This window comes from Gorilla gorilla, chromosome 7, assembly GCF_029281585.2.
Source record: "Gorilla gorilla gorilla isolate KB3781 chromosome 7, NHGRI_mGorGor1-v2.1_pri, whole genome shotgun sequence".
NCBI classification, from domain to species: domain Eukaryota; kingdom Metazoa; phylum Chordata; class Mammalia; order Primates; family Hominidae; genus Gorilla; species Gorilla gorilla.
This window is the reverse complement of record NC_073231.2, coordinates 35021002-35048601: the sequence shown is the minus strand read 5'-3', so window position 1 is coordinate 35048601 and position 27600 is coordinate 35021002. Positions and strand designations below refer to the sequence as shown.

At 41.0% G+C, this 27600-nt stretch overlaps 1 protein-coding gene across 1 annotated transcript; it reads left to right on the top strand.

The window, feature by feature from the left end:
- The first annotated feature begins 436 nt into the window (after nucleotides 1–436).
- Nucleotides 437–27303, top strand: PPP2CB (protein phosphatase 2 catalytic subunit beta). Its single transcript, XM_004046858.5, has 7 exons — nucleotides 437–568; nucleotides 13150–13359; nucleotides 15151–15324; nucleotides 18621–18710; nucleotides 18824–18985; nucleotides 21602–21720; nucleotides 26608–27303. Exons 1-7 carry the CDS (start codon nucleotides 467–469, stop codon nucleotides 26678–26680), a joined length of 930 nt encoding a protein of 309 aa, XP_004046906.1. The 5' UTR covers nucleotides 437–466; the 3' UTR covers nucleotides 26681–27303.
- Nucleotides 27304–27600: the final 297 nt, after the last annotated feature.

Below are 27600 nucleotides of genomic sequence, written 5' to 3'. Positions count from 1 at the left end.
CTGCTCGCCTTTTCCCGGCGGAAATGCCCGAGCGATGACGGAAACCCGGAGGGAGGGGAGAGAAAGAGCGAGAGAAGGGGAAAGACAAGTCGGGAGAGGCTAGTAGGCGTGAGGCGGGCCTGAAGCGGCAGCGGGCGGCCTTCGTCCGGCGAGAGCTAGGCCGAGGACCCGCGCCGCGCTCGCCGGCACCTCACCGCGTCCTTCACCGACTCCCGCGGCGCGCGGCCGGGCGGGGAAGGGCGGGCGGGGGTCTCCTCCAGGCCGCACGCTCGGAGCCGCCTGCTGGGCTTGGGCGGGGCGCGGGGCCCGCGGCCGCCCTCCCCGGCTCAGTCCTCCCCCTGTGGGACCTGGCGACGGCGGCGGAGGGGGAGGGGAGCGGCGCCCGGGCCGGGGCCGGGGGCGGGTGGGGAGGGGGGAGGGCGGCGGCCGGGCTGGGGCTCGGGATCCGCATCGGGATCGGGCCGCCATGGACGACAAGGCGTTCACCAAGGAGCTGGACCAGTGGGTCGAGCAGCTGAACGAGTGTAAGCAGCTGAACGAGAACCAAGTGCGGACGCTGTGCGAGAAGGTGAGGGCGCCGCGGGGGCGGGTGCGGGAGCGCGGGGCTGGGACGGGCCGCCGCTTTCCTCCCCGCCCCGGTCCCGTCCGTCCCTGGCCCGGTGCGGCCCAACGGGGGCCTGTGGGGCTGTGGGTCCGGCTCCGGCGTCCACCCAGGCGGCAGGCCCATCGGTTCAGGGCCCGGGGCGTTGGGCTGCCCTCGCCTGCCCTCTCCGCCTCCGCCTCACGCCCCCGGCCGGCTGCGCAGATCCCGGGCGTGGGGGGCTCGGGTGCGGACGGGCGGGGAAACGTAGCCCCCTGAGCCAAGCCGGAGGTTGGTCGGGGTCGCCTGCGCTCCACTGGGGAGTTCCTGCCACTCTAGCATTTCCCGAGTGGACTAGCGAGAGCGGCGTCCGAAAAGGACCATTTTCAGACCAGTTTCTGAAAATGCAACTAAAATTAACTAGAATGTCGTGCATATTAATGAACTTGTTAATAAATGCAGAATTTTTGTCAGGTGAACGGGGCACCTCAGAAATCACTAACTCAAGCCGGGCGTGGTGGCTCACGCCTGTGGCCACAGCTACTCGGGAGGCTGAAGCGGGAGGATTGCTTGAGCCCAGGAGTTAGAGACCAGCCTGGGCAACATAGTGAGGCCCCGTCTCCACAAAAAAAAAAAAAAAAAAAAAATTTTAATTAGCAGGGTGTGACGGCGGGTGCCTGTAATCCCAGCTATTCGGGAGGCTGAGGCGGGAGGATCGCTTGAGCCCAGGAGGTGGAGGCTAGTTGCAGTGAGTCGAGATCGCGCCACTGCACTCCAGCCTGGGCGACAGCAAAAAAAAAAAAAAAAAAATCACTGATTCTTGAATGTGTCAAGCGTTTGTTTGCGGGGAGGTAGGCGTGATGGCCAACTGTGATTTTTAAAATAGAGGTTGACTTTGGTGGAAACAGATGGTGACTGGTCTTTGTGTTGAGTGGCTCTTGGAAGTAAAGTGTTGATTTTCAGAAACGAGAGCTGATCTTAAGTTTGGGAACAGTGTTTGCTGGAAATGATAAGTGGGATGTGTGTTTTCATGCACGATAGCACTTTGCAGAAAGTTATTTTTGTTTTTAATATATATAAAGTTTTTTCCCAAAGAATAATAAAACATGCGGGTGATCAATTCGTTCTTGTACATCGTGAGTATGTGATCTTCACTTTGTAAATTCTGTATCCATTGTTTTCTTAACCCCTGAAATTATTTCGATCTCTCCATCTTTAAAGTCTAGAGTTGTCCACATTCATCCTTTACAAGGTGGACTAAATAATTTTCATGTATTTTTAGGTTAAAAATTCTCACTTGAAGTGCATGAAGAAGTAACGATGTTATTTTAAAACGTAATCTATAAAATTTTCTTGACCGTAATGTTTAGAAGTCATGATGTGGCAGAAGTGCACTGGAGAAGGAAAGATTTTGTTAGTCTGATTTTAGGGTACTCTTAAGATCATGAAATTTACTTAGAAAAGGAGCACTAATAGATGGTGTTAAGTTACAATAATATTTTTAACGGGTGTAATGTTGGCCGGGGCCTTTGTGTATTAAGTAACTATTTGTTAACACAGGAGGATTTATTTTTGTAAATAGAAGTGCCAAGCAAGTGGTATTTTTCTCTTTCTGAAACAAAGTGCTTACTTGTGGCTTCAGTTGACATTTTTATTGTGATAACCTGTAATTTCATGAGTCTTAAAATTTATGCCTTAAACATCTCTCTCCAGCTCTAATGCGAAGTGAAATGTACAGGTTTGAAATGAGCTGAGTCAGTTAACCTGACTATGAGCATCAGAATACAGACGAAGTTATGGGCAAAGTGTTAGTTGAATCAGTTTTTCCCATTGAGTTTCTTTTTTTGTTTTATTTTTGTTTTGAGACAGAGGCTCAGTCTGTCGCCCAGACTGGAGCGCAGTGGTGCCGTCTCTGTTCACTGCAACCTCTACCTCCGGGGTTCGAGGGATCCTCCTGCCTCAGCCTCCCGAGTAACTGGGATTACAGGTGCATGCAGCCATGCACTGCTAATTTTTGTATTTTTAGTAGAGATGGGGTTTTGCCATGCTGGCCAGGCTGGTCTAGAACTCCTGGCCTGAAGTGATCCCTCAGCCTTCCAAAGTGCTGGGATTACAGGCGCGAGCCTCGTGCACAGCCCCTATTGACTTTCTAATAATTTTAAGATGAACTTCTAGAGAAGAATATTGTACCACTGCTGTACTTTGAAATAATCACACCGGAGTGTCAACGATCACTTGAGGAAGCTTTCTGTATTTGTCAAGAGAGATTATTTTTACTTCGGCTCCTAAATAAATCAGACTAACAGTTCCTAGGACTTCACAGGTATATTTAAGATTATCTCTTGTATCTTACTAGCCTTTTTTATGGGGGGGACGCAGTCTTGGTGTGTCAGTCAGGCTGGAGTGCAGTGGGGCAATCACCGCTCACTGCAACCTCGACTTCTGGGGCACAAGGGACCCTCCCACTTCAGCCTCTCAAGTAGCTGGGACCACAGGCATGTGTCACCACACCGGGATAATTTTTCTATTTTTTTTAAGGGGTCTCACCGTGTTGCCCAGGCTGGTCTCGAACTGTCGGGCTCAAATGATCCTCCCACCTTGGCCTCCCAAAGTGCAGGGATTGCAGGAGTGAGCCACCACTCCTAGCCCATTTTTTTTTCTTTGAATATTTGTACTTACCCACAAAACATGAATTTGTTAGTGAAGTTCATTCATCTTTGTTCTCTACCCCCATTGATGGAGTTGCCAATGGGTTGGAAAAGTGTGACAATACTCATTTCTCTCTACTCTTTTTGAGCCGTGCTTAGTTTTGCAGCCCTCTTCTGGCAGCTATGACCTAGCTTTGTGGTTTGTGTGTGTATGAGTATATATGCATATATATGTTTTCTGACCTCAGTTTCTAGTTCCGTTTTATATCCCTACCCCATCCTCCTTGTTGATACATAACAAGTGTAGCGTTCATCCTGTCTGAGTTCCAGTCCTGCTTCACAGCTTGCTAGCTGTCAGTCTTTCTGCACCTCTGATTGCTTATGACAGAGATAATATGTACCAATCCTCCCGGGTTGGTTGTGAGTGCTAAGATATATATTCATTGGCCGGGCACAGTGGCTCATGCCTGTAATCCCAGCGTTTTGGGAGGCCGATGCAGGTAGATCACTTGAGGCCAGGAGTTCAAGACCAGCCTGGCCAACATGGCAAAACCCTGCCTCTACTAAAAAAAAAAAAAAAAAAAAAATTAGCTGGGCGTAGTGTTGCACTCCCAGCTACTTGGGAGGCTGAGACACAAGAATCCCTAGGAGGCAGAGGTTACAGTGAGCAGTGATCATGCCGCTGCACTCCAGCCTGGGTGACAGAGTGCAGTTTTCTCAAAAAAAAAAAAAAAAAAAAAAAAAGCTGTCCATGTAAAGTCCTAATGAGAAGTAAGCACTCAGTGAATGTTAAATAAAGGAAGGCTGAAAGTTTTAATCATAAGTGTCACCCATTTTCTTTTGTAAGAAATGCAAAATAAATAGATGTGCCAATATGCCTTTTCTTTGGTAAATGTACTTCAAAGGAGTTTTTTTTATATAGTGGCTATAGAACCCTGAAAAGTAGTGGTGCCTGTTATGTGAACCACACAGTACTGGAATTAATAGCAGTTGTGCGAAGTATCTTTACTCCTGACTTGGTCTACTTAATACTTGCCCTACCTTTCTAGGGCAAGAGTAGCAGGCATGCAGAAAGAAAATATGAGAAAAATAAAGAGTCAAACCTAATTATATAAACTATCTTTAATCCTTGTGATTCAATTTTTGGGTTTTTTAAAAATACCATTTTTTATTCTATTGGAAATACTATTCTATAGGAAATTACATCGTATGATGGTAGTTTTTCCTTAAATTTCTATTCTAGTTCAGATTGCCTAAAAACTGAAGGAGTCGGCTGGGCATGGTGGCTCGCCCCTGTAATCCTAGCACTTTGGGAGGTCGAGGTGGGCGGATTGTCTGAGCTCAGGAGTTCGAGACCAGCCTGGGCAACATGGTAAAACCCTATCTCTACTAAAATACAAAAAATTAGCTGGGCGTGGCGGTGTGTGCCTGTAGTCCCAGCTACTCGGGAGGCTGAGGCAGGAGAATTGCTTGAACCCAGGAGGCGGAAGTTGCAGTGAGCCGAGATCGCCACTGCATTCCAGTCTGGGCGACAGAGTGAGACTCCGTCTCCAAAAAAAGAAAGCTGAAGGAGTCCACTGAAATCAAGACCAGAGTAGTACTAGTAAAGGCCTATTTTGAGGTAGTTGCAAAAATAAAATCTATCCTAGTGCCAGTGGGTGAATGACTACAAAAAATAAAGAGTATGAATGGTATGGTGTGTCTGGCTTCCAAGGTTAATTTCTGCCTAGTGAAAAATTGTTTGCATAAAATAGCAAGGCATGTCTTCTGAGAAGACTAGCTCTTAACACTAGCTTAAATTAGCAATCCAGCTTTTGAAGCTAATTGTGAATTTGACTCCTCTTGTGTGTGCAGAGAAATTGCTTCTGTGATTCATTCCTGCATCAGCAGTATGCAGTTATTTTAGAAGATTGTGTGCCTAGAGAGCCAGGCTGGCACTGCTTAGGACACTCTGTGACTAGAACTATATTTAACTGTTGTCTCAGAAAGAGTAAAAATTTTAAGCTCTTTGACCTGTTAAATTTTATAACTGAAGAACCTTGGTGATGATTCTTTAGGTGGGGAGGGAAATTCAGCCAATGTGTGTGCTGGCAGATCTTTATTCTGATGATTATAAAGTACCTATTGAGAAAAATGTCGAGGCTTGTGTGGAAGTATAAATATGTACATTTTATATTGAACTGATGGAAATGTTTCTAAGTCCTGGCGTTAGCCTTGAAATAAGCAGAAATAACTTTAGGATATGACTTCATTCCTAATGTGAAATAGTATGCTTGTTCCTGAATACCCAAAACCATCTTAATGAAGATTAGATTCTGGTAAAAATGAGTGATTTTTGTGAATTGAGAAAATTTTTTTAGATTACTTTCTGTGATTGATTACAGCTTAAAAAATAAAAACAGTGGTCTTGACAGGCAAAATGCCTAACTGGTACTTCCATTTTTAATTTCCCTCAAACAAAAATTAGTGCCAGCTTTGGTGGTCCATTGATAAAATCTAAAATGCAGTGATAAAATAGCTCCTTTCTTACTATAACGAAGAATGGCATGATTACAGTGAAATAGAGGGTCAAGACCCAATTCTAGTGACTGAACAAATCATTGTTTTCCTTGCTAAGCCAGCCTCTTAGTGGACAGGTAAAGAAATTAAACCAAACTAGACTAGCATGAACTATTGCTAATGGCGGGAAAGTGGACTTTGTTACATTTCTCTACTTTATATATGACGTGTCAAATATATATGACTAGGTAAATATATTTAATACTTAATACTGCCCTTTAACAATAATATACCCTTGCCATAAGATATTTACCTAAGTAGATAAAGTGAAGGTATTTGCAATGTAAAATTTCTTTTCATTGCCTGCTTTTATTGCCGTGTGTGCCTTTTATTCTTATTTGAAGATCTTGCAGAAATTTTTTCTTCACAGTCTTTTCTCTTCAGTACGAATGTTATAAAAGACTTGGTGAATGAAGCCCTTCCTTGGTAAAAGGAAACGAAAATGCCAGAAATTGAAGATGGAATTAATGCTTAATTTATTTTCCTAGATTGTTTTCTGAATGTAGTTTTTTCTAAGAAGAATGATATTAAAATTACAGAAGTAATCTATATGAGAAATCTGAGTCTGTGTTAAATAGAAATTTTTTATTGTTTTGAACTGATTTCCTTCAAGTAAATGTAATGAAATGTAAACCTAATCCAGATTGTTTAAAGAAACTTGTATGAAGACATCTTTTCTTCCTTAATGACCAAATGTGATCTAATAGTTCCTGTACGTTACTTTTCAACTCTAAATTTCATTAATAATCATATTAACGGCCGGGCGTGGTGGTTCGCGCCTGTAATCCCAGCACTTTGGGAGGCCGAGGCAGGCGGATCACGAGGTCAGGAGATCCAGACCATCCTGGCTAACATGGTGAAACCCCGTCTCCACTAAAAATACAAAAAAAAAAAAATTAGCCAGGCGTGGTGGCAGGCGCCTGTAGGCCCAGCTACTCGGGAGGCTGAGGCAGGAGGATGGCGTGAACCCAGGAGGCAGAGCTTGCAGTGAGCCGAGATCACGCCACTGCATTCCAGCCTGGGTGACAGAGGGAGACTCCATCTCAAAAAAAAAAAAAAAAAATCATATTAACCCTGGGAAGGAGTTCTGTGTATTACAGATTCCGTTTCCTTTCCAGAGAATGGGAGAGCTCAAGCACTCAAGCTTAGAACTGGTTTGCTGTTGTGTCCTTTGTAATTTAGAAATATTTATCATCATTCCTTGTAAACTGTTTTTTGACTGAGATACTTTTGTGATCAAATGAATTAAAAGACAATCCTGAGGTACAACCTGAGATTCCTGACTTGCGTTATAATAGCATCATGTTACACCAAAAATGTGCAAGACTCCATTGGAGATCTATTAAGTGAATATTTTATACAAAGACAATCGTTTTTATGTTGAGACTGGGATACAGTGGTGAATTTAAGTGTTCTCACCTATTCAATCTTAGAAAAAAGCTTATTTGAATTAACTTTTTAGCATAATTGGATTTTTTTAATATGCAGGATACAGTGTGTAGGCTGTAGTTTAATTTTGCTCAAAATCTCTTTTTGTTTTTTTGTGATGGAGTCTCTCTCTCTGTCATCCAGGCTGGAGTGCAGTAGTGCCATCTCGGTTCACTGCAAGCTCCGCCTCCCGGGTTCCTGCCATTCTCCTGCCCCAGCCTCCCGAGTAACTGGGACTACAGGCGCCCGCCACCACTCCCGGCTAATTTTTTGTATTTTTAATAGAGATGGAGTTTCACCATGTGAGCCAGGATGGTCTCGGATCTCCTGACCTTGTGACCTGCCTGCCTCAGCCTCCCAAAGTGCTGGGATTGCAGGCGTGAGCCACCACGCCCAGCTCAAAATCCCATCTTATAGAGAGGGAAATAATTTTCATCTTCGTTTAAAAGAGTTCCGCATGATATTTATGTCCTGGATGATGAGAGCTCAGAATTGGTTCAGTGTATTCTCGACTTGGCTTGAGTAGCAAAAGAGGCGCTTGTTCCTGTGGGCAGTGAAGAAGAAAGGAGAGGATTGGTTGACAGGATGCTGCCACTGTGTAGTTATCCCGTACATTCAACAGATTTTAGTTGAACCACTATGTACCAGACTGTTCAAAGTCCTAGAGATTCAGCTGTGAAGAGGGGACACGATTAATGAACACCAGGCATTGATTCTTGCTGGCAAGAAAAAGCAGAAGATGGGGACAGTGATGGGCTTGAATTCAAGAGACTCTTTTTTTTTTAATAGGGTGGTCATAGAAAACCTTCCAAATTCTTTATAATGTGGTTTACTTTTGTAATTAAAAAGGATTTTGCGAGAGTTAGAAGGCACAGTCCCTAACACTGTTCTCACCTCTGACACCATCTTCAAAAGTTTAGTCATGATGTACCTTCAGAACAGCAGACAAAAAATAAAGTTTAGTGAACTATAAATTACAGGGAACACTCCCCAGGACTGCCTCAGTTTTGGCACCAATTACTAGTTCAGTGGGTTCCGAAAACCACTCTTAGGTTCAGTGATTCACAGGAATGACTCACAGAACTCACTTAAAGCTGTTACACTGATGATTATGGTTTATTACAGGGAATGAATACAATTTAAAGTAAGCCAAGGGAAAAGACTCATAAGGGCAGAGTACAAGAGGGGCTGACATCTGTAGTGTCCAGTCCTCCAGAGACCAAACTGATAATGGGATCACCCAAAGTCCGCATCGTGAGTCACATTGTTAATGGTCCGCAGGTCAGAGCCCCCAGGCAGAGATACTCTTTACCAAGCAGGAAATTCCAGGGGCAAAGGCCAGACCTCTCCTCGGATGAGGTTAATTCTTCACTATACAGATTTTTATTCCATAGCAAATTCTGAGGGACGAGAACCTTAATAATAATAAATGGCAATACCAAAATACATGAAGAAAACAAGGCTAGATTATCAGAATTGTGGAGTGTGTGCAATGTGAGGGATTTTTCCAGTTGAGTTGGCATATTCTTTTTTTGTTTTAAGTTTGTATTTTGTCAGCTGGGCACAGTGGCTTATGCCTGTAATCTCAGCACTTTAGGAGGCCGAGGCGGCCGGATCACGAGGTCAGGGGTTTGAGACCAGTCTGGCCAACGTGGTGAAACCCCATCTCTACTAAAAATACAGAAATTAACCGGGTGTGGTGGCACGCACCTGTAATCCCAGCTACTCAGGAGGCTAAGGCAGGAGAATCACTTGAATCCAGGAGGCGGAGGTTGCAGTGAGCCGAGATGGAGATCGCGCCACTGCACTCCAGCCTGGACGACAGAGCAGGACTCCGTCTCAAAAAAAAAAAAAAAAAAAAATTGTATTTTGTCTTTTCTTGGTTGTATAAATTCTTTGAAATTAAAAGTTAGCCATTCAAAAATGTTTAAGGTATTATTTTCTACTTCGTGATATGTGTGTATAATTTTTACTGTGCAAGTTTTAGCATTTTTGTATAGTCTTGATTGTCCGTCTTTTCCATAAACTTTAAGCGCACATGAGAATCACTTGGGAAAGAAATAGGAAATTCATGTTCCTTGACTCCATTCCAGAGACTGATTGACTATGTCTTGGGCAGGTCCAGGAAGCTGCTTTTTTTTTTTTTTTAAAGGCAGGATCTTACTGTCGCCTAGGCTGGAGTACAGTAACATGATCATAGCTCACTGCAGCCTTGTACTCCTGGACTCAAGCCATCTTCACACCTCAGTCTCCTGAGTAGCTGAGACTACAGGAATACGCGACCACACCTGGCTTTTTTTTCTCATTTTTTTGTAGAGGCAGGGTCTCCTCATGTTGTCCAAGGTGATCTTGAACTCCTGGACTCAAGTGATCCTTCTGCCTCGGCCTCCAAAAGTGCTGGGATTACAGGTGTGAGCCACTGCCCCCGGCCTCCTTTGTGCTTTCAGTGTCATGAAATACCTGTATTTGTCAAGAAGATTAAGACCATGTCTTAAAAAAAAACAAAAGCTAGTAACATACAAGAGATAATCTTAAATATACCTATAAAGTCCTAGGAACTGTTCGTCTGATTTATTTAGGAGCCGAAGTAAAAGTGATCTTTCCTGACAAATACAGAAAGAGATTTTTGCTAGCATCACTTCTTCCAAAACAATTTTCCTCATTTATGCAATAAGTTTGGATTTTCACTTCTTTATGTCACTAAGTTTCTGCATGTTGCTAAGTTCCTGGCTGCATATTTGGAGTCTCTCCAACAGCAGCATTGTCAGCATTCCCACAGTCGGTTCTTCCGTGTACTTTTGATTTGAATTTAATTTCCAGGGTTATGTCTTGTGTGTTTGGCTTCTCTCTTTTAGCATAATATTTCCAAGATTCCTCCATACTGTAGCATGTATCTGGACTTCATTCCTTTTTATGGCTGAATAAAATTCCATTGTGTGGATATTTTATAATTACTGCCGTCTGGAATTTGTTTTGAAGTTTAAGAAGCCAGGTTTTTTCCGTTTGAAAAAGTAATACAGAATTTGTTTTTTAAAATTTCGAGCATTGGCCAGTCACGGTGGCTCAGACCTGTAATCTCAGCACTTCAGGAGGCTGAGTGGGAGGACTGCTTGAGCCCAGGAGTTTGAGGCTGCAGTGAGGTATGTTCACACCACTGCACTCCAGCCTGGGCAACAGAGCGAGACCCTGTCTCAAAGAAAATTTGCAAGCACCTCAGAAAGATAGCAAGGAAAGCAAATGCACTCTGCCCACCATTCCTGTCCCCTGCCCTCCTACCTCCTAGACAACCATTATGTTTCTGTATATAATCTCATCAGCCATGTTCTTCATATGCAAAAAATATGTGGTGTGCAGAATGTTTGTGGTGTATTGGGAGCTGTTTTGTGGAATAAACTTGGCTTCTGGTAAAATTATTGTTTAATTTGTGATCTCAGGAAAAGAAACTGAAGGGTATAAAGGCCTTAAGGTTACACAATTAGATTAAAACTGAAGAGAACCCATGTTTTCTGGAAGACTTCATTGCATATAATCTCATTCTAATTAATTACAGGCAAGGAGAAGAAAGTATGGGCTACATTGTCCATAACTCTTGGGAATCCTACCAGGCTATAAGCAGAAAAGGCATTTGTAGAAGAATACATGGTAGCCTAGAATCGAAAGAAAAGCTGGAGAACCAAGCATGAGCATTTTGCAGAAATTAAGGGAGGTTAGAGGTGCAGTCAGAATCATACCTTAGAAATGATTTAGAACACTGGAGAGAACACTTCTGTTGGAATAGAACTTGGCATTGTCCCTGCTCTTTAGAGTTGCTTCAAATTAAGAGTCTAGGCTGGGTGCGTCTAGTTGGCATAAAGTAATCTGGGGCTAGAGTAACTTTGTGATTCCTACAGTGTGTGTACAAACTATTGTGTGTTTTGAAAATCGCTACAGGTTGAGTATCCCTCAACTAGTGTTAAAGTCTGTTGACAAAAATGCAGAGTAGCAGGAAATACAGTGAAACTTAAAATCCATGTTTTAAATACTCTTCAGATTATCAAATCACTGAAGAGGCAGAGAACTGTCTGTCCCTAAAATTGTGCTGTCTCCCCCACCAGTCTAAGCTGTCATCTGCTTTTACTTAAAGCTTCATCCTGTTTGACTTTTTTTTTTTTTTTTTTTTTTTTTCTGTGACTGAGTTTTGCTCTGTCGCCCAGGGTGGAGTGCAGTGGCACGATCTTGGCTCACTGCAAGCTCCGCCTCCCAGGTTTGTGTCATATTCTCTTGCCTCAGCCTCCTGAGTAGCTGGGGCTACAGGCGCCCGCCACCATGCTGGGCTAATTTTTTGTATTTTTAGTAGAGATGGGGTTTCACTGTGTTAGCCAGGATGGTCTCAATCTCCTGACCTCGTGATCCACCTGCCTCAGCCTCCCAAAGTGCTGGGATTACAGGCATGCGCCACTGCGCCCGGCCCTGTTTGACTTTCACTGTGCTGTGTCGTTGCCTTTTTTTTTCTTTTGTCTCACTCTCACCCGGGGTTAACTGCAAAGTGGTGCGACCATGGCTCACTGCAGCCTTGAACTCCCCAGCTCAAGCTGTCTTCCCACCCCACCCCACCCTTCTAAGTAGCTGGGACTATAGGCACACACCACCATGCCCAGCTATTTTTAAAATTTTTTATAGAGACCAGAGGTCTCACTATGTTGCCCAGCCTGGTCTCAAACTCCTGGATTCAAGCTATCCTCCCCCCTCGGCCTCCCAAAGTGCTGGGATTACAGGCATGAGCCACCGCGCCAGGCTGCCCTGTGTTTTAGCTATGCTAGCCATCCGGTTGTTTCTTCCTCTCGGTTTGCATTCTGTATTAGTCCCAGTTCTCATCTCTTACCTTTCGTGGTTTTCTGTTTCTAATTTGTCATGGACCTGGAAACTCGGTAAATAGCTTGTTGGAATTTTGTAGATAACAGTAGGCCCAGAATAAGGCCTGAGAGTCTCTTCTGGTGGGTTAGATACATTTTTATGATGTCTGTTTTGTTACTTCAGAGGCTTTTAAATTTTTCTTCCTGATTCTGGGGTCTTTTGCTATTAGGCAGAGAGGCCGGATCGATGAGCCATTAGTGAACTTCGATTTAGTCAGAACATTTCATTTGCCAGTGTTTAAGCATAAATTCTGTACTTCAGGGCCACCTAATGGTATTTTCTAACTTAATTCTATAAATATAGAATAATTGGAATAAAGAAATTCAAGGTTGGCCTATGAATTGGTGTAAGAATTTGTTCACACAAGAATTTGCATAATTAGTGACTTTTTTCTTTCATTGACCTTTTTAAACTTGTGAATAATAAGATTATTCTTTTTAAAACACAGACCTTCTGCCTTGAAGATTTGCCTATTCTGGACATTTCATGTAAATGGAATTGTACATTATGTGATCATTTCTGACTGACTTCTTGCACTTACCATAATGTCTTCAAAGTTGTAGCATGTATCAGTACTTCATTTCTTCATAGCTGAGTGACTATTCCATTGTATGAATATGTTATGTCCATTCATCGGTTGATCAATATCTGGTGGTTTCTACTTTTTGGCTGTTATTAATAATGCTGCCATGAACATGTATAAACTGGATTTCATTTCTCTTGAGTATATACCTAGGAGTGGAACTGCTGGATTACATGGTAATTTTAGGTTTAACTTTGGAGGAACTGCCAGACAGTTTTCCACAGCAGCTGTACCATTTTGCATTTCCACCAGCAGTGTATGAGGGTTCAAATTTATCCACGTTTGCAACACTTATTAACTGTCTTTTTTATTATAGCCTTTCTAGTGAAGTGTTATCTCGTGGTTTGGTTTTCACATACGCTTTTATAAGGCACTTTTCAAGTGTTTTTTTCCCCAAATTTAATAGATAAGAAATGATAGTTTTAACTTTGTAATTGTTGATTTCACTTTTCTAACAGGCAAAGGAAATTTTAACAAAAGAATCAAATGTGCAAGAGGTTCGTTGCCCTGTTACTGTCTGTGGAGATGTGCATGGTCAATTTCATGATCTTATGGAACTCTTTAGAATTGGTGGAAAATCACCAGATACAAACTACTTATTCATGGGTGACTATGTAGACAGAGGATATTATTCAGTGGAGACTGTGACTCTTCTTGTAGCATTAAAGGTATGATTATTGAAATTCAATTTTTTTTTCAAGATTTAAATCAGGCAGAAGGCAAGAATGACAGTATTGCATATCATCTGTTTTATCGTCTGTTCAGTTTATAGCCCCTTAAAATAATAGTTGGTTTTACATCTTTTTAAAGGAGAGGTGAAAAGGATAACTTCTGTGTATTCCCGATAAATGTATCATTCTCTCAAGTAGTCCATAGCTGAAGTCTTGGAATCATATTTGACTTCATCACTTATCCGTTATATTGAGTCAATAGACAAGTCTTTTTAAATCCTTGCTTTGAAAAGTCTGTTGTTCCTGTCTCTTTCTATTTTCACACAGTTTATCACTTCACAATTCGATTGTTACAATAGCTTAGTAACTAATATTTCTGCCTCCAAGATCTGATCCCCTCCAAATCCACCTGGCATACGCTGGCCGATGAAATCTCTTATTTAACCCTTTTATATTGTTACTTCCTGTTGATTGCCTGTTGCCTATAGAATCAAATTCAAACTCCTTGCCTGGCCTTCTATAGTCTAGTCTGAATTTTTGCCTGCCAGCGGTTGGTAGCATAAACTCTGGCTCAAATCAAAGTTTCTTCTTATTCAGTGCTCTGGACTCTTTTATTTCCGTAGTCGATTTCCCCCACGAGGTTATCCTGTCCCTGATTTCTTATCTTTCTGCCAAGACTCAGCTCAGGTCTCACTTCCTCCATGTAACCTTCAACCATTTTAGCCTTATTCCTTCTGCTCTAAATTACTATGAGGAAACTTATTCTCCCAGCCCTTATTTATGCTGCAAAAGTGGCTTATTGCCTTCTATTACTTATTTTACATATCTCCTTAGTGAGGTTAGTCCCTCAATAGCAGAAGCCATATATTACATAGTTATGGGTCACTTAACTGCAGGCATACATTCTGAGAAGTGTGCCATTAGGTGATTTTGTCATCTTTGGAACTTACACAAACCTAGGTGGTATAGCCTACTGCACACGAAGGCTGTAATGGTATAGTCTCTTGCTCCAGCCAACATCGTACATGTAATCTGTTAACAAAAACGCTGCCCAGCACATGACTGTACTTGTGTAGATCTGGCATCTGGCTTTATAGCACCAAACTTAACATTAGACACATAACGGATGCTTAGTAAAATATGTATGAATTGAAGTACATACTTGCAGCTTTTTGCTTAATTTGCAGAATCCAGTGCTTTTTCGTATTTCTTATCAGACACATTCCTAACTAAATAGTCGCTTATGTTTTTTAATAGAAAGGAAACTATTAATACATTTGAAATCTTGCCCAGTTTTGTCAAGGTCCTGTTTTTGTGTTATTATTGGCAAATCCAATCTTCCTGTGGGAAATAAAAATTGAAAAGGGAAGAAGTTAATCTGTAGAGTTTGTCTCAGCTTCAAACCTGTGATTTTCACTACTCATTCAGCAGTAAGAAGTCATAGTGTTCTAGAAAGATTTAGGAAAGTAGTAATAATTTGATGATGAAGAAGATAATAGAAGCAAAGTATCAGATACAAGTTTATTATAGTAATATAAGTATTAGTTAAAGGTTCTGATGAGGGTTGTCGAAACCTGATGAAAAAGGTTGATTATAATAAACACGTCAAATGTTAACCAGTAAGACCTGGTTATGAATAAGCAAGTTTTTTATTTTGAAACTGAAATTAACATTTAATATACTGGTGGCTAAAAGCGCCGTGTTTAAAAATGGGTCAGAGACTGATGTACTTCACATGACACTAGTAAAAACGTGATTTTACTATGGGTTTTACTCCTTTTCTTCCAGGTGCGTTATCCAGAACGCATTACAATATTGAGAGGAAATCACGAAAGCCGACAAATTACCCAAGTATATGGCTTTTATGATGAATGTCTGCGAAAATATGGGAATGCCAACGTTTGGAAGTATTTTACAGATCTCTTTGATTATCTTCCACTTACAGCTTTAGTAGATGGACAGGTATGTATATGTGTGCTTACATCTTGGGAGGAGGTAAATGGAGGCAGAGATTGACTATTGGTAAGCTAGGGTCTAGATTCATATGACCTGTGTTTCTGCATCTCCTTGGCCTTTTCCTCCTCCTTCCCTTATACTTAAAATTTCAAAGCAGGGAAGTGGATAAGTTTCACATACATTTGGACCAGCAAATTTTTCTGTTGTTCTCAGATATGTATGTAAATCTTTTAACCAAAGAATATGCTGTGCTTTTTAAGATATCGATAAACATTATAAATAAATGTTTAAGACACTGATGTATAGTACTAGCAAAGCAAGATGTTATTTAAAACTATCTCTGCATATACATGCAGTGTCTGCTGGTTACCATGAATAACTTCATTTCTATTTTCATGGTAATTGCAAATGTTATATTGTGTATTACACCTTCCTTGAGAAGTGAATGCTTGGCTGGGCACAGTGGCTAGTACTTCGGGAGGCCAAGGCAAGAGGACCGCTTGAGTTCAGGGGTTCAAGACCAGCCTGGGCAATGTAGTAAGACTGTGTCTCTACAAAAAAAAAAATTTAAAAATTAGCTAGGCATAGTGGCGCGTGCTTGTGGTCTAGCTACTCAGGAAGCTAGAGGTGAGAGGATCTCTTCAGCCCAGGAAGTTAAGGCTGCAGTGAGCCATGATCCAGCCTGGGCTCCAGCCTGGGCAACAGCAAAACCCCATCTCAAAGAACAAAAAAAGAAAATAGAAGCAAATGCTATTTCTGCATTTGCTGTAACAAGTAGTGCAGATATGTCATGAAACATTCAAAAGTATAAGAAGAAATTATGCAAATTTCCTATTTCAATTTCTAGAGATAATCACTGTAAGCATGAAATGATTTAAATTTAAATATAAAACAAAAGTCAGGCAAGGTGGCTCCTACCTGTAATCCCAGCACTTTGGGAGGCTGAGGTGGGTGGATCACCTGAGGTAGGGAGTTCGAGACCAGCCTGGCCAACATGGTGAAACCCCATCTCTACTAAAAATACAAAAATTAGCCGGGGATGGCATTGCATGCCTGTAGTCCCAGTCCCAGCTACTTGAGAGGCTGAGGCAGGAGAATCACTTGAACCTGAGAGAGACAGAGGTTGCAGTGAGCCAAGATCGTATCACAGCACTCCAGCTTGGGTGACAAACTGAGACTCCATCTCAAAAAATAAAATAAATAAATATAAAACATAAAATAAAACTCCATAATTCTTAAATTATGAAAGCCCAGAGTTGTCAAGAATGTAATAAATTCTCTCTTAGACTGCCTGTGGGAATATAATTTGGTTATAACTTTCCCTGTGTAATCCTGACAGTCTTTTTTCTCAGCCATGATTTTGGACACTGCCGTGATTAATTTGAAAGGACGATACTTTGCCTGGACTTGTTAAAAGAAAATGTGAATTTAAAAGATGTTAAATTTTAATTACGGTTGTTTTTAATTGTTTTGAAGCAACATAGTCTTCATTAATAATAAAATTGCTGGACAGAATGATTTTTAAAAGACAGCCTATCAGTTTTAATGAAGTATCTAGTTTTTAAAATGGGTGCGTTAGTAGAGCTTTTATATATTTTTCCCTTCCTCCTCCTTTCCTTTCTTTCTGAAAAGTTACTAGAAAAGAAATAATAGTGAACAAAACTGATCTAGAAGAAAAGATGGAAGGCACATAAAACACTAGGAATGAAATAAGGCATAATTATAAATATGCAGGAGCTCGTGTATCACAAGAACAGGTGCAGCTTTAGTGCACTAAATTTGAAAAGCTGAATGAAGCTTACTATAGTAAAATACCAGTTATTAAAATTGGCTTGCAGAAATTTGTCCAATATAAGTAAACTACCAATAGCAACCAGGTGTAAATAGTTTTATAGACTAATTCTACCAAACCTTTAAGGAACATATAATTTCTGTGTTGTAGAACTTGGGAAAAGAAGGAGAGTTCAAAACTCACACCGTATGCCTAGTATAACCTCAATGCCAAACCAGACGTGGCACGCACAGAAAAATAAAATCAGACCAAAGTCATTTGGAAAAAAAATTCCTGTATTTATGATTCAAAACTCAGTTATTTTATAAAATAATAATATTAAGTGGATAAAGAAACGCCGGTTATACTATCAGCTAAACATTAGAAACCTTCCCATCAGGCCGGGTGAGGTGGCTCATGCCTGTAATCCCAGCACTTTGGGAGGCCAAGGCGGGCGGATCACCTGAGGTTGGGAGTTCAAGACCAGCCTGGCCAACATGGAGAAACCCTGTCTCTACTAAAAATACAAAATTAGCCAGGCATGATGGCACATGTCTGTAAACCCAGCTACTCAGGAGGCTCAGGCAGAATTGCTTGAACCCGGAAGGCGGAGGTTGCGGTGAGCCGAGATCACGCCATTGCACTGGGCAACAAGAGCGAAACTCCGTCTCCAAAAAAAAAAAAAAAAAAAAAAAAAAAATCAGAAAGAAAATGCTTGTTAAAACTTATGTTATTCTCTCTGATTCAGAATACCTAGAGCATGGACTTGAAACTAGGTAGTTTACAAAAAACAAAACAGGAAACATTTGTATTATTCCATTTTATTTTAGAAGTCCTGGCCAATGCACTAAGCAATAAAAAGAATTAAAACGTATAAACATTGAGAAGAAAAAACAAAAATATTTTTGCAAATGACTTGATTATGTACTTAGAAAATATGAAGGAACTGAAAATTTATTGTAGCCAGTAACAGGAATCGGAGTGTTTGCTGTAAGAGAAACAAAAAATTGTATATATCAGCAATAACCAACAGAAGCTGTAATGACAGCTGGGTACAGTGGCATGCACCTGTAATCCTAGCTTCTCAGGAGGCTGAGGCAGGAGGATTGCTTGGGCCCAGGAGTTCATGGCTGCGTTGCGCAGTGATCATGGCTGTGAATAGCTACTGCTCTCCATCCTCAGCAGCACAGCAAGACTCCATCTCTACAGAAAGAAAACAAAGGAGGGAAGGGGGAAGGGAGAAAAAAAAGAAAGAAAGAAATTTAATGGTAGGTACCAAGGATGGGGATACCATTGACCAGAGAAAAGGAAGGGAGGGAGGGAGGGAAAAAAAAAAAAAGAAATTTAATGGTGGGTCCCCAAGGATGGGGATACCATTGACCAGAGAAGGGGTAAAGAAGAAAAAATGATGGACAAAATATGTTTAAATGTTGGCACTATTTGGACTGACACTTTTAACCATTATTTACTCTTTGTTAACTGTTTGGAGTTAGTAAAACAAATACATTCTCTTTTGTTAATTCATACGTAGATATTCTGCCTCCATGGTGGCCTCTCTCCATCCATAGACACACTGGATCATATAAGAGCCCTGGATCGTTTACAGGAAGTTCCACATGAGGTAAACTTAATTTTAAAAAGAAGAAGAAAGGAAAAGAAAATATAACCACATTTTGAGGATGATAAAGTATGACTGATAATAATTTGTAACATGTACTTATTTTTCTTGGCCAGGGCCCAATGTGTGATCTGTTATGGTCAGATCCAGATGATCGTGGTGGATGGGGTATTTCACCACGTGGTGCTGGCTACACATTTGGACAAGACATTTCTGAAACGTTTAACCATGCCAATGGTCTCACACTGGTTTCTCGTGCCCACCAGCTTGTAATGGAGGTATGTACTTTCCTGACAGAATGATCTTTATTTCAGATTAGTATATACTTCTGTAATAAGGCATTATGACTTAACTAAGAAACATTCCTCACCATTTATTACCTAGGTGAAAAGAGGAAAAACTTGCTGCTTTTAGCAAGTAGGGAAAGCACTAGTAGACCAGAGCAGAATTATAACTCATTTTTGAAATTGAGACTTAGAAAAAAGTTACAAAAATAGTACCCCAAAATTCCCTGTATGCTTCATTCAGATTCCTGACTGTAAATATTTTACTATATTTGCTTTATCATTTTGTGTCTCTCTTCCTCTTCACCCCTCACACTTTCTTCTGAACCATTTGAATATCTGTTGCAGACAGATACTCCTTTACTACCAACTTTCTATGTGTATTTTGTAAAATTAAGGACACACTGTCACATAACCACCGTTTAGTTATCACAGTTGGGAAATTTGTGTTCATATAGTACTATTATTTAATATGAACACTTTATTCAAATTTTGCTAATTGTCTCACTAATGTCTTTTATAGCAAAATTTAATTTTTTGTGCATACTGTATGTGCATAGTCGAATCCAAAGATTAGGTTGTATTCATTCTACTTTGATGTGGAAATCCTCCGATTTTCATTGTTTTCCACATTCTTTACATTTTGCAAGAGTAGGAACATTTTATCTTACAGAAATATCCCTCAGTTGGGGTTTGACTGATGTTTTCCTTGCAGTTAGGGATTCAATGTATGCATTTTTGGCAGTCATGCCATAGAAAGATGGTGTGTCCTCCTCCGTGCATTATATCAGGTGGTCCTAAAATCTGCTTGTCTCAATGCTGGTGGTGGCAACTTTAATTGCTTAGTTAAGATGATGTCTGCCAGATTTCTCCACTATAATATTAACTGTTATACAACTACTAAGGGAATATAAACAACATAATCCCTCCAGACCAGTAGGGAGTGGCTTCAAGATGTTAGAGAAAACTTCACCAGCCCAGTAGAAACAAGGGAGCATGATAAAAAAACACAAATTTACATAGTAAAAATAAATTTAATTATATCAGTGATTATAAGAAAGAGACTAAAATTTTAGCCTGAAAGAGACTCTTAGATTGGATAAATAATCAAAATTTAGCTGTTATTTGGGATGTACCTAAAACATAAATGATTGGCTGGACAAAGTGGCTCATGCCTATAATCCCAGCACTTTGGGAGGCCGAGGTGGGAGGATCTCTTGAGTCTTGGAGTTTCAGACCAGCCTGGGCAACATAGTGAGACCTCATCTCTATATAAAAAAAAAAAAGTCAAAAAGTTAGCTGGGCATGGTGGCATATGTCTCTTGTCCCAGCTACTCAGGAGGCTGAGGTGAGAGGGTCACTTGAGGCCAGGAGGTTGAGGCTGCAGTGAGCTATGATCGTACCGCTGCACTCCAGCCTGGGCAAAAGGGTGAGACCTTGTCTCAAAAAAATGAGGAAAAAAAAAAGGACACCACAAACTAGAGGTAAGAGTTGGAAAATGGTATATTGGTATATCAAGTAGTTAATCAAAATATCAAAAATATAGCTAATAAGCTGGCACGGTGGCTCGTGCCTGTATTCCCAGCACTTTGGGAGGCTGAGGCAAGCGGATTGCTGGAGCTCAGGAGTTCGAGACCAGCCTGGGCAACATGGTGAGATCCTGTCTCTACTAAAATACAAAAAATTAACCTGGTGTGGTGGCACGCACCTGTAGTCCCAACTACTCAGGGGGCTGAGGCAGGAGAATTGCTTGAACCCAGGAGTTGGAGGTTGCAGTGAGTCTAAATCGCGCCACTGCACTCCAGCCTGGGCAACACAGGATGTGTGTGTGTGTATATACACATATACATACACTAATGTATGTGTATATATATGTATAAATATATATATACACTAATGTATGTATATATACACACACATATATACACATGTATATATACATATATGCACGCACATATACATATATACATACACGTATATACGTGTATGTATGTATACACACATACGTGTATGTATATATATGTATACACACATATACGTGTATGTATATATGTATACACACGTATATATACACATATATACACGTGTATATGTACATACATTAATTAGCATGTATATATGTATACACACTATATATAATACTATAGCTAATAATATGAACGAGATAGGCTCTAATAAAAGGTATTATTAGAAATAAAGAGATTATTGATGAAAACTGGCCCAGTTCTCTAGGAAGAAAGTATTCTAAATTTGTATTTACCTAGTAATAGCTTCAAAATATATAAAGAAAAAATTGGCATAATTCATGAGGGAGAATTGAGAAATTAATTATGATTGTGGGAGAAATTCAGTACACATCCTTGCCAAGATTTCAAGCATAGATAAGGTAAAACAACAGTTAGCGAGCTGCATTTAACAGAATCCTAGGCCCACGAATTGCACAGTATTCTTTACAGGTACACAAACTATTAAAGATGGAAACCTTATATAGTAATATAGACTACTACATTTCCACAGAGAGTACCTGTAGTTTTTGAGTTTAGCTTTTTTTAAATGTGTCTGTGTCAAAATCATAATATTATAATGAAATAATTTGTTTTTATCCTGCAGGGATACAATTGGTGTCATGATCGGAATGTGGTTACCATTTTCAGTGCACCCAATTACTGTTATCGTTGTGGGAACCAGGCTGCTATCATGGAATTAGATGACACTTTAAAATATTCCTTGTGAGTAACTGTAAATTTTAATTGTATATACTTTCAGAAGGAAAATTCTAAATGTTAAAAATAGAAGTAGAAGATTTCTGTTTCTGAAATTGGATGAGGAGTATAGCAAAGCCCCTCCCCAGCAAAGACAACCATTAGCTGGAGAACATTATTTTTAAAAAATAATTTTTCAAAGCTTTTGGAAATTGTCCTAAGGGCATACAGCAGGTGGAGAAACAGTTAATTCAAGAAAACCTACTAAATCTCAGTAATAATAGCCGTAGTCTGTGGCATTTGAGCTATGACTTGCCCCCTCCAACTCCTCCCAGATCCCTCTCACAGAAACGACTACAGGCGCTCTACTCTGGGTTGGTATAGTCAGGAGGCTAAGGGATTCCCCCTCTTCATCAGCTCCCAGGGTTGGGGCTGTGGGTTCACTCCCAGAGATCAGATGCCAGCATATCTCACCTCTCCTAGTCTGGAGTTACAAAAGCTCTACTCCTGGTAGACACAGTCAAGCAGGCTGAGGCCCCCTTCCCTGCCCCAGCTCCTGGGGCAGAAGCTCTGCTCCAGGCATGCATGGCAGATGAGAATGCTGGGTTTCCCAATGCTGTTACCCCAGCACCTGCTTATAAACCAGGTGGTATCACTGAGCCTGCACTGGCACAGAAGTTCTGCTCAGGAGGAAAGGCAGGTCACAGAAGTTCCTCAGCTCTGCCTCAGAGGACTTATCTTACTTAGGTGATGGAGAATTCCAAATCTGAGTGCTTTGTGGAAAGCAGTGGATGTCATGGTGGAGACCAATTAAGAGGGCTGTAATAGCTCCCATGATACTAGGAGCAACATACAAAAGAGCAGAGCAACATGTTGTTCAACAAATAGCACCAGGGAAAAAGCCAAGAAGAGCCCTTCTGGGATCACAGTCAGCCCTGGGGGACGAGAAGGCTGTGCACATGCACTAGCCATACCCACTCAGGAGCAGTCAAGAGTAGGATATGGGGTATTCATATAATATTTTCAAGCCACACATAGATTGTATTGAGTTGAATAATGTCCCCCCAAAAAATTCATGTCCACCCAGAACCTCAAAATGTGATGTTATTTGGAAATAGGATCTTTGCAGATATAATTATTAAAGATGAGATTGTACTGGATTAGGGTGGGCCTAAATCCAATTCGAATGGGATTTTAGTAAGAGGAAAAGAAACACACACAGGGGAGAATGCTGTGTGAAGCCAGAGATTCAAGTGATGCATCTACCAGCCAAGGATTGCCAGAGCCATCAGAAGCTAGAGAGGCTAGGAAGGATTTTTCCTAGAGCCTTCAGAGAGAGCCTTCAGAGAGAGCGTGGTCCTCCCAGCATCTTGCTTTCAGACTTGTAGCCTCCAGAACTCTGAGAGGATAAATCCCTGTTGTATAAGCTATACAGTTCGGTAATTTGTTACGGCAGCCCCAGGAAACGGATGAGTAGATTGATCAACAAATGGTGTAACCGTCACTGGTACGTGAGGCTTAAACACAACCTCTCATCATTGACTGAACATTCGGTTACTCTGATCCAGGAGCACCTCCTAGGAAGTCAGGCTTTAAAATAAAATCACACTCATCCCTGACAGTCTGGCAGAATATGTGCATGCCCAAGGTTATACCCTCTCTGGACTGAGTGCAGAATGAAGATCCAACTATTAGTCCCTGGCTGAATGGGAAGCCAAAATATAAATTCCTTCAGCTTTGATAGCAATCTGCAAGTCACATAACATTTCCGGTGGCCATTAGGGTGAGCTTTAAGATCTAACTGGCCAAGGAGGCTTAAGTACAATCTTTGATCAGTAAGTGGCTTATGCCTACCCAGAGACAGCCCCTCAGTAGCCAGGCTGTGAAAGATTAAAAGAAGTAAAAACGGTCAGGCACGGTGGCTCATGCCTGTAATCCCAGCACTTTGGGAGGCCGAGGTGGGCGGATCACCTGAGGTCGGGAGTTCAAGACCAGCCTGACCAACATGGAGAAACCCAGTCTCTATTAAAAATACAAAATTAGTTGGGCGTGGTGGCGCATGCCTGTAATCCCAGCTACCCGGGAGGCTGAGGCAGAATCGCTTGAACCTGGGAGGCGGCGGCGATCACTCCAGCCTGGGCAACAAAAGCGAAACTCAAAAAAAAAAAAAAAAGTAAAACATCTGAGCAGGGCCACAGGGGCTGCACACTATGGGGGAAGTAGACTTTACAGTTAGTTCAGCTAAGTCACTAAACAAAAATAATAAACCACCAAAAAGACAAGATCAGTCCCCAAGGACATGAATTCCAGAGCTACTGCAATATCTTATGTATAATGTCCAATTTTTCAACCACAGATTATAAGACATGGAAAGAACAAGGAAGTGTGACCTCTACACAGGAAAAAACTAAGCAACAGAAACTGTTTCTCTTGGATAGAACAACTAGGCAGGAGATGAAGGCGGGAGAAGACTTGAGCAACACTGTAAACTGACTGTATACCTCATGTCTATAAAACAACACCCAACAACAGCAGAATACTTTCCTCTCAAGTAAACATGAAACATAGTCATATGCTAGACTGTAAAACATGCCTCAGGCAATTTAAGAAGATTAGATTGTTACAAAGTATATTCTCCAAACACAAGGAAATGAAATTAGAAATCATTAACATGGCTGGATGCTGTGGCTCACACAAGTAATCCCAACACTTTGGGAAGCCAAAGTAGGAGGATCACTTGAGGCCAGCCTGGGCAACATAGGGAGACCCCGTCTCTACAAAAAAATTTAAAAATTAGCCAGGTATGGTGCCAAGCACCTATAGTCTCAGCTGTATGGGAGGCTGAGATGGAGGATCACTTGAGCCCAGTTGATCAAGGCTGCAATGAGCTATGATCACAGCAGTACACTACAGCCTGGGCAACAGAGCAAAGACCCTGTGTCAGAAAGAAAAAAACAAAAAAAAAACAAGAAGATTTGAAATCAGTAACATATCTTTATACTTGAGGACCTAGAAAAAGCAGAGTAAACTAAACCTGATATAAGCTTATGAAACGAGGTTTAGAGTAGAAATAAACAAACAGTAGAAAATCATTAGAGAAAAATCAACAAAACCCAAAGTTAATGATTTGAAAAGCCTTAACTAGACTGGCCAAGAAAAAAAGGAGTAAAGACTCACATTACCAAATCACTAGAGACCTTACTGAAATAAAAAGGATTATAAGGGAATATAATAAATAACTATATGCCAGCAAATTCAGTAACTTTGATAAAATGTACTAATTCCTAAAAAGAAACTACTGAAACTGACTCAAGAAATATGAAATCTGAATGACCTTTCAAATGTGAAAATATTGAGCCAGCATGGTGGCTCACACCTATAAATCCCAGCTTTGGGAGGCCAAGCTGAGAGGATTGCTTGAGACTAGGAGTTTGAGACCAGCCTGGACAACATAGCAGGACCTTGTCCCTATTTAATTTAAAAGAATATAAATAAATGAGTGAAAAAGTTAAAACTCCCCACAAATAAAAGGCCAAGCCCAATTGGCTTCACTGATGAAGTCCACCAAATGTTTAAAGAAAGGAATTGGCCAGGTGCGGTGGCTCTAACCAGTAATCCTAGCACTTTGGGAAGCCAAGGCAGGCAGATTGAGCCCAGGATTCAAGATCAGCCTGGGTAACATGGTAAAACCCTGTGTCTACAAAGAATACAAAAATTAACCTGGTGTGGTGGCTCAGCCTATAGTCTCAGCTACTCAGGAAGCTGAAGTGGGAGGATCACCTGAGCCCAGGGAGGTTGAGGCTGCAGTGAGCCATGATCACACCACTGCACTCCAGCTTGGGCAACAGAGTGAGACCCTGTCTCAAAAATAAAAACGAGTTAATGCCAATCCTTCACAAACACTTCCAAAAAAACAGAAGAGGAGGACTACTCCATTCATTCTGTCATACCTGCACTATTATCCTTGATACCAAAAGTAGACAAAGGCAGAAAAACACAGACCAGCATTTGTTACGAATACAGATATAAAATTTCTCAACATACGTACCAGCAACCTGGATCTAGCAATATATAAAAAGATTATACACCATGAGCAAGTGGGACTTATCCCAGGAATGCTAGGTTGGTTCAAAACATGAAAATCAATATAATAAACCGTATTAATATTAAGGGATTAAAAAACACATGATCGTCTCAATAGAGGCACAAAAATAATTGGAAAAATCCACTAGCCAGAAACACTCAAGAAAATAGTGATATTAGGCCTGGCGCAGTGGCTCACGCCTGTAATCCCAGCACTTTGGGAGGCCGAAGCGGGTGGATCATGAGGTCAGGAGATGAGACCATCCTGGCTAACACGGTGAAACCCCGTCTCTACTAAAAAAAAAAATACAAAAAATTAGCCGGGCATGGTAGTGGGTTCCTGTAGTCCCAGCTGCTCAGGAGGCTGAGGCAGGAGAATGGTATGAACCCAGGAGGCGGAGCTTGCAATGACCCGAGATCGTGCCAGTGCACTCCAGCCTGGGCGACAGAGCAAGACTCTGCCTCAAAAAAAAAAAAAAAAAAAAAGTGATATTATTATTAAATAATATTAAACAGTTACTGTTTATTTAAACTTAATATTATTTAATCTTTAATTATTTAAGCTTTTAAATAATAATAATATTTAGAAATTGTTATGCCAGGCACCAAACCAGACATTCTGTCTTCTTAAATTTTCACCATAGCCCTATGAAGCAGTTAGTTGGAATGGGAGCATCTGCAGTGATTTGCCCATGGCCATTCCAGCCGTAAGTGATGTAGTCATGGTGGGAAAGCAGGACTGCTGTTTCTACTACAGTGTCTTGTTCTTTATTTATTTGTTTTCTTTGCAAAGTCAGATCCTTTATTTGCTTCCTTTTTTGCCATTTACAGCCTTCAATTTGACCCAGCGCCTCGTCGTGGCGAGCCTCATGTTACACGGCGCACCCCAGACTACTTCCTATAAATTTCTCCTGGGAAACCTGCCTTTGTATGTGGAAGTATACCTGGCTTTTTAAAATATATGTATTTAAAAACAGAAAGCAACAGTAATCTATGTGTTTCTGTAACAAATTGGGATCTGTCTTGGCATTAAACCACATCATGGACCAAATGTGCCATACTAATGATGAGCATTTAGCACAATTTGAGACTGAAATTTAGTACACTATGTTCTAGATAGGTCAGTCTGACAGTTTGCCTGCTGTATTTATAGTAACCATTTTCCTCTGGACTGTTCAAGCAAAAAAGGTAACTAACTGCTTCATCTCCTTTTGCGCTTATTTGGAAATTTTAGTTATAGTGTTTAACTGGCATGGATTAATAGAGTTGGAGTTTTATTTTTAAGAAAAATTCACAAGCTAACTTCCACTAATCCATTATCCTTTATTTTATTGAAATGTATAATTAACTTAACTGAAGAAAAGGTTCTTCTTGGGAGTATGTTGTCATAACATTTAAAGAGATTTCCCTTCATTTAAACTAAATTACTGTTTTATGTTGATCTGCATATTTCTGTATATTTGTCATGACAGTGCTTGCATCCTATTTGGTGTACTCAGCAAATAAACTTTTCATTTTAAACAAAAACATTCATTTATTGTGTTGTGTATTAAATGAAAACTTTATTTTTTCTAGACCAGGTCTTGCTCTGTCATCTAGGCTGGAGTGCAGTGGCACAGTCATAGCTCACTTCAACCTTGAACTCCTGAGCCCAAGCCATCCTCCTCCCTCAGCCTCCTGAGTAGCTGGGACTACAGTCAACATACCACCACACCCAGCTAATTTTTAAAATATTTTGTAGAGACGGGATCTTGTTATGTTGCCCAGGCTGGTCTTGAACTCCTGGCCTCAAGTGGCCCTGCCAAATTCTTGAGATGACAGACG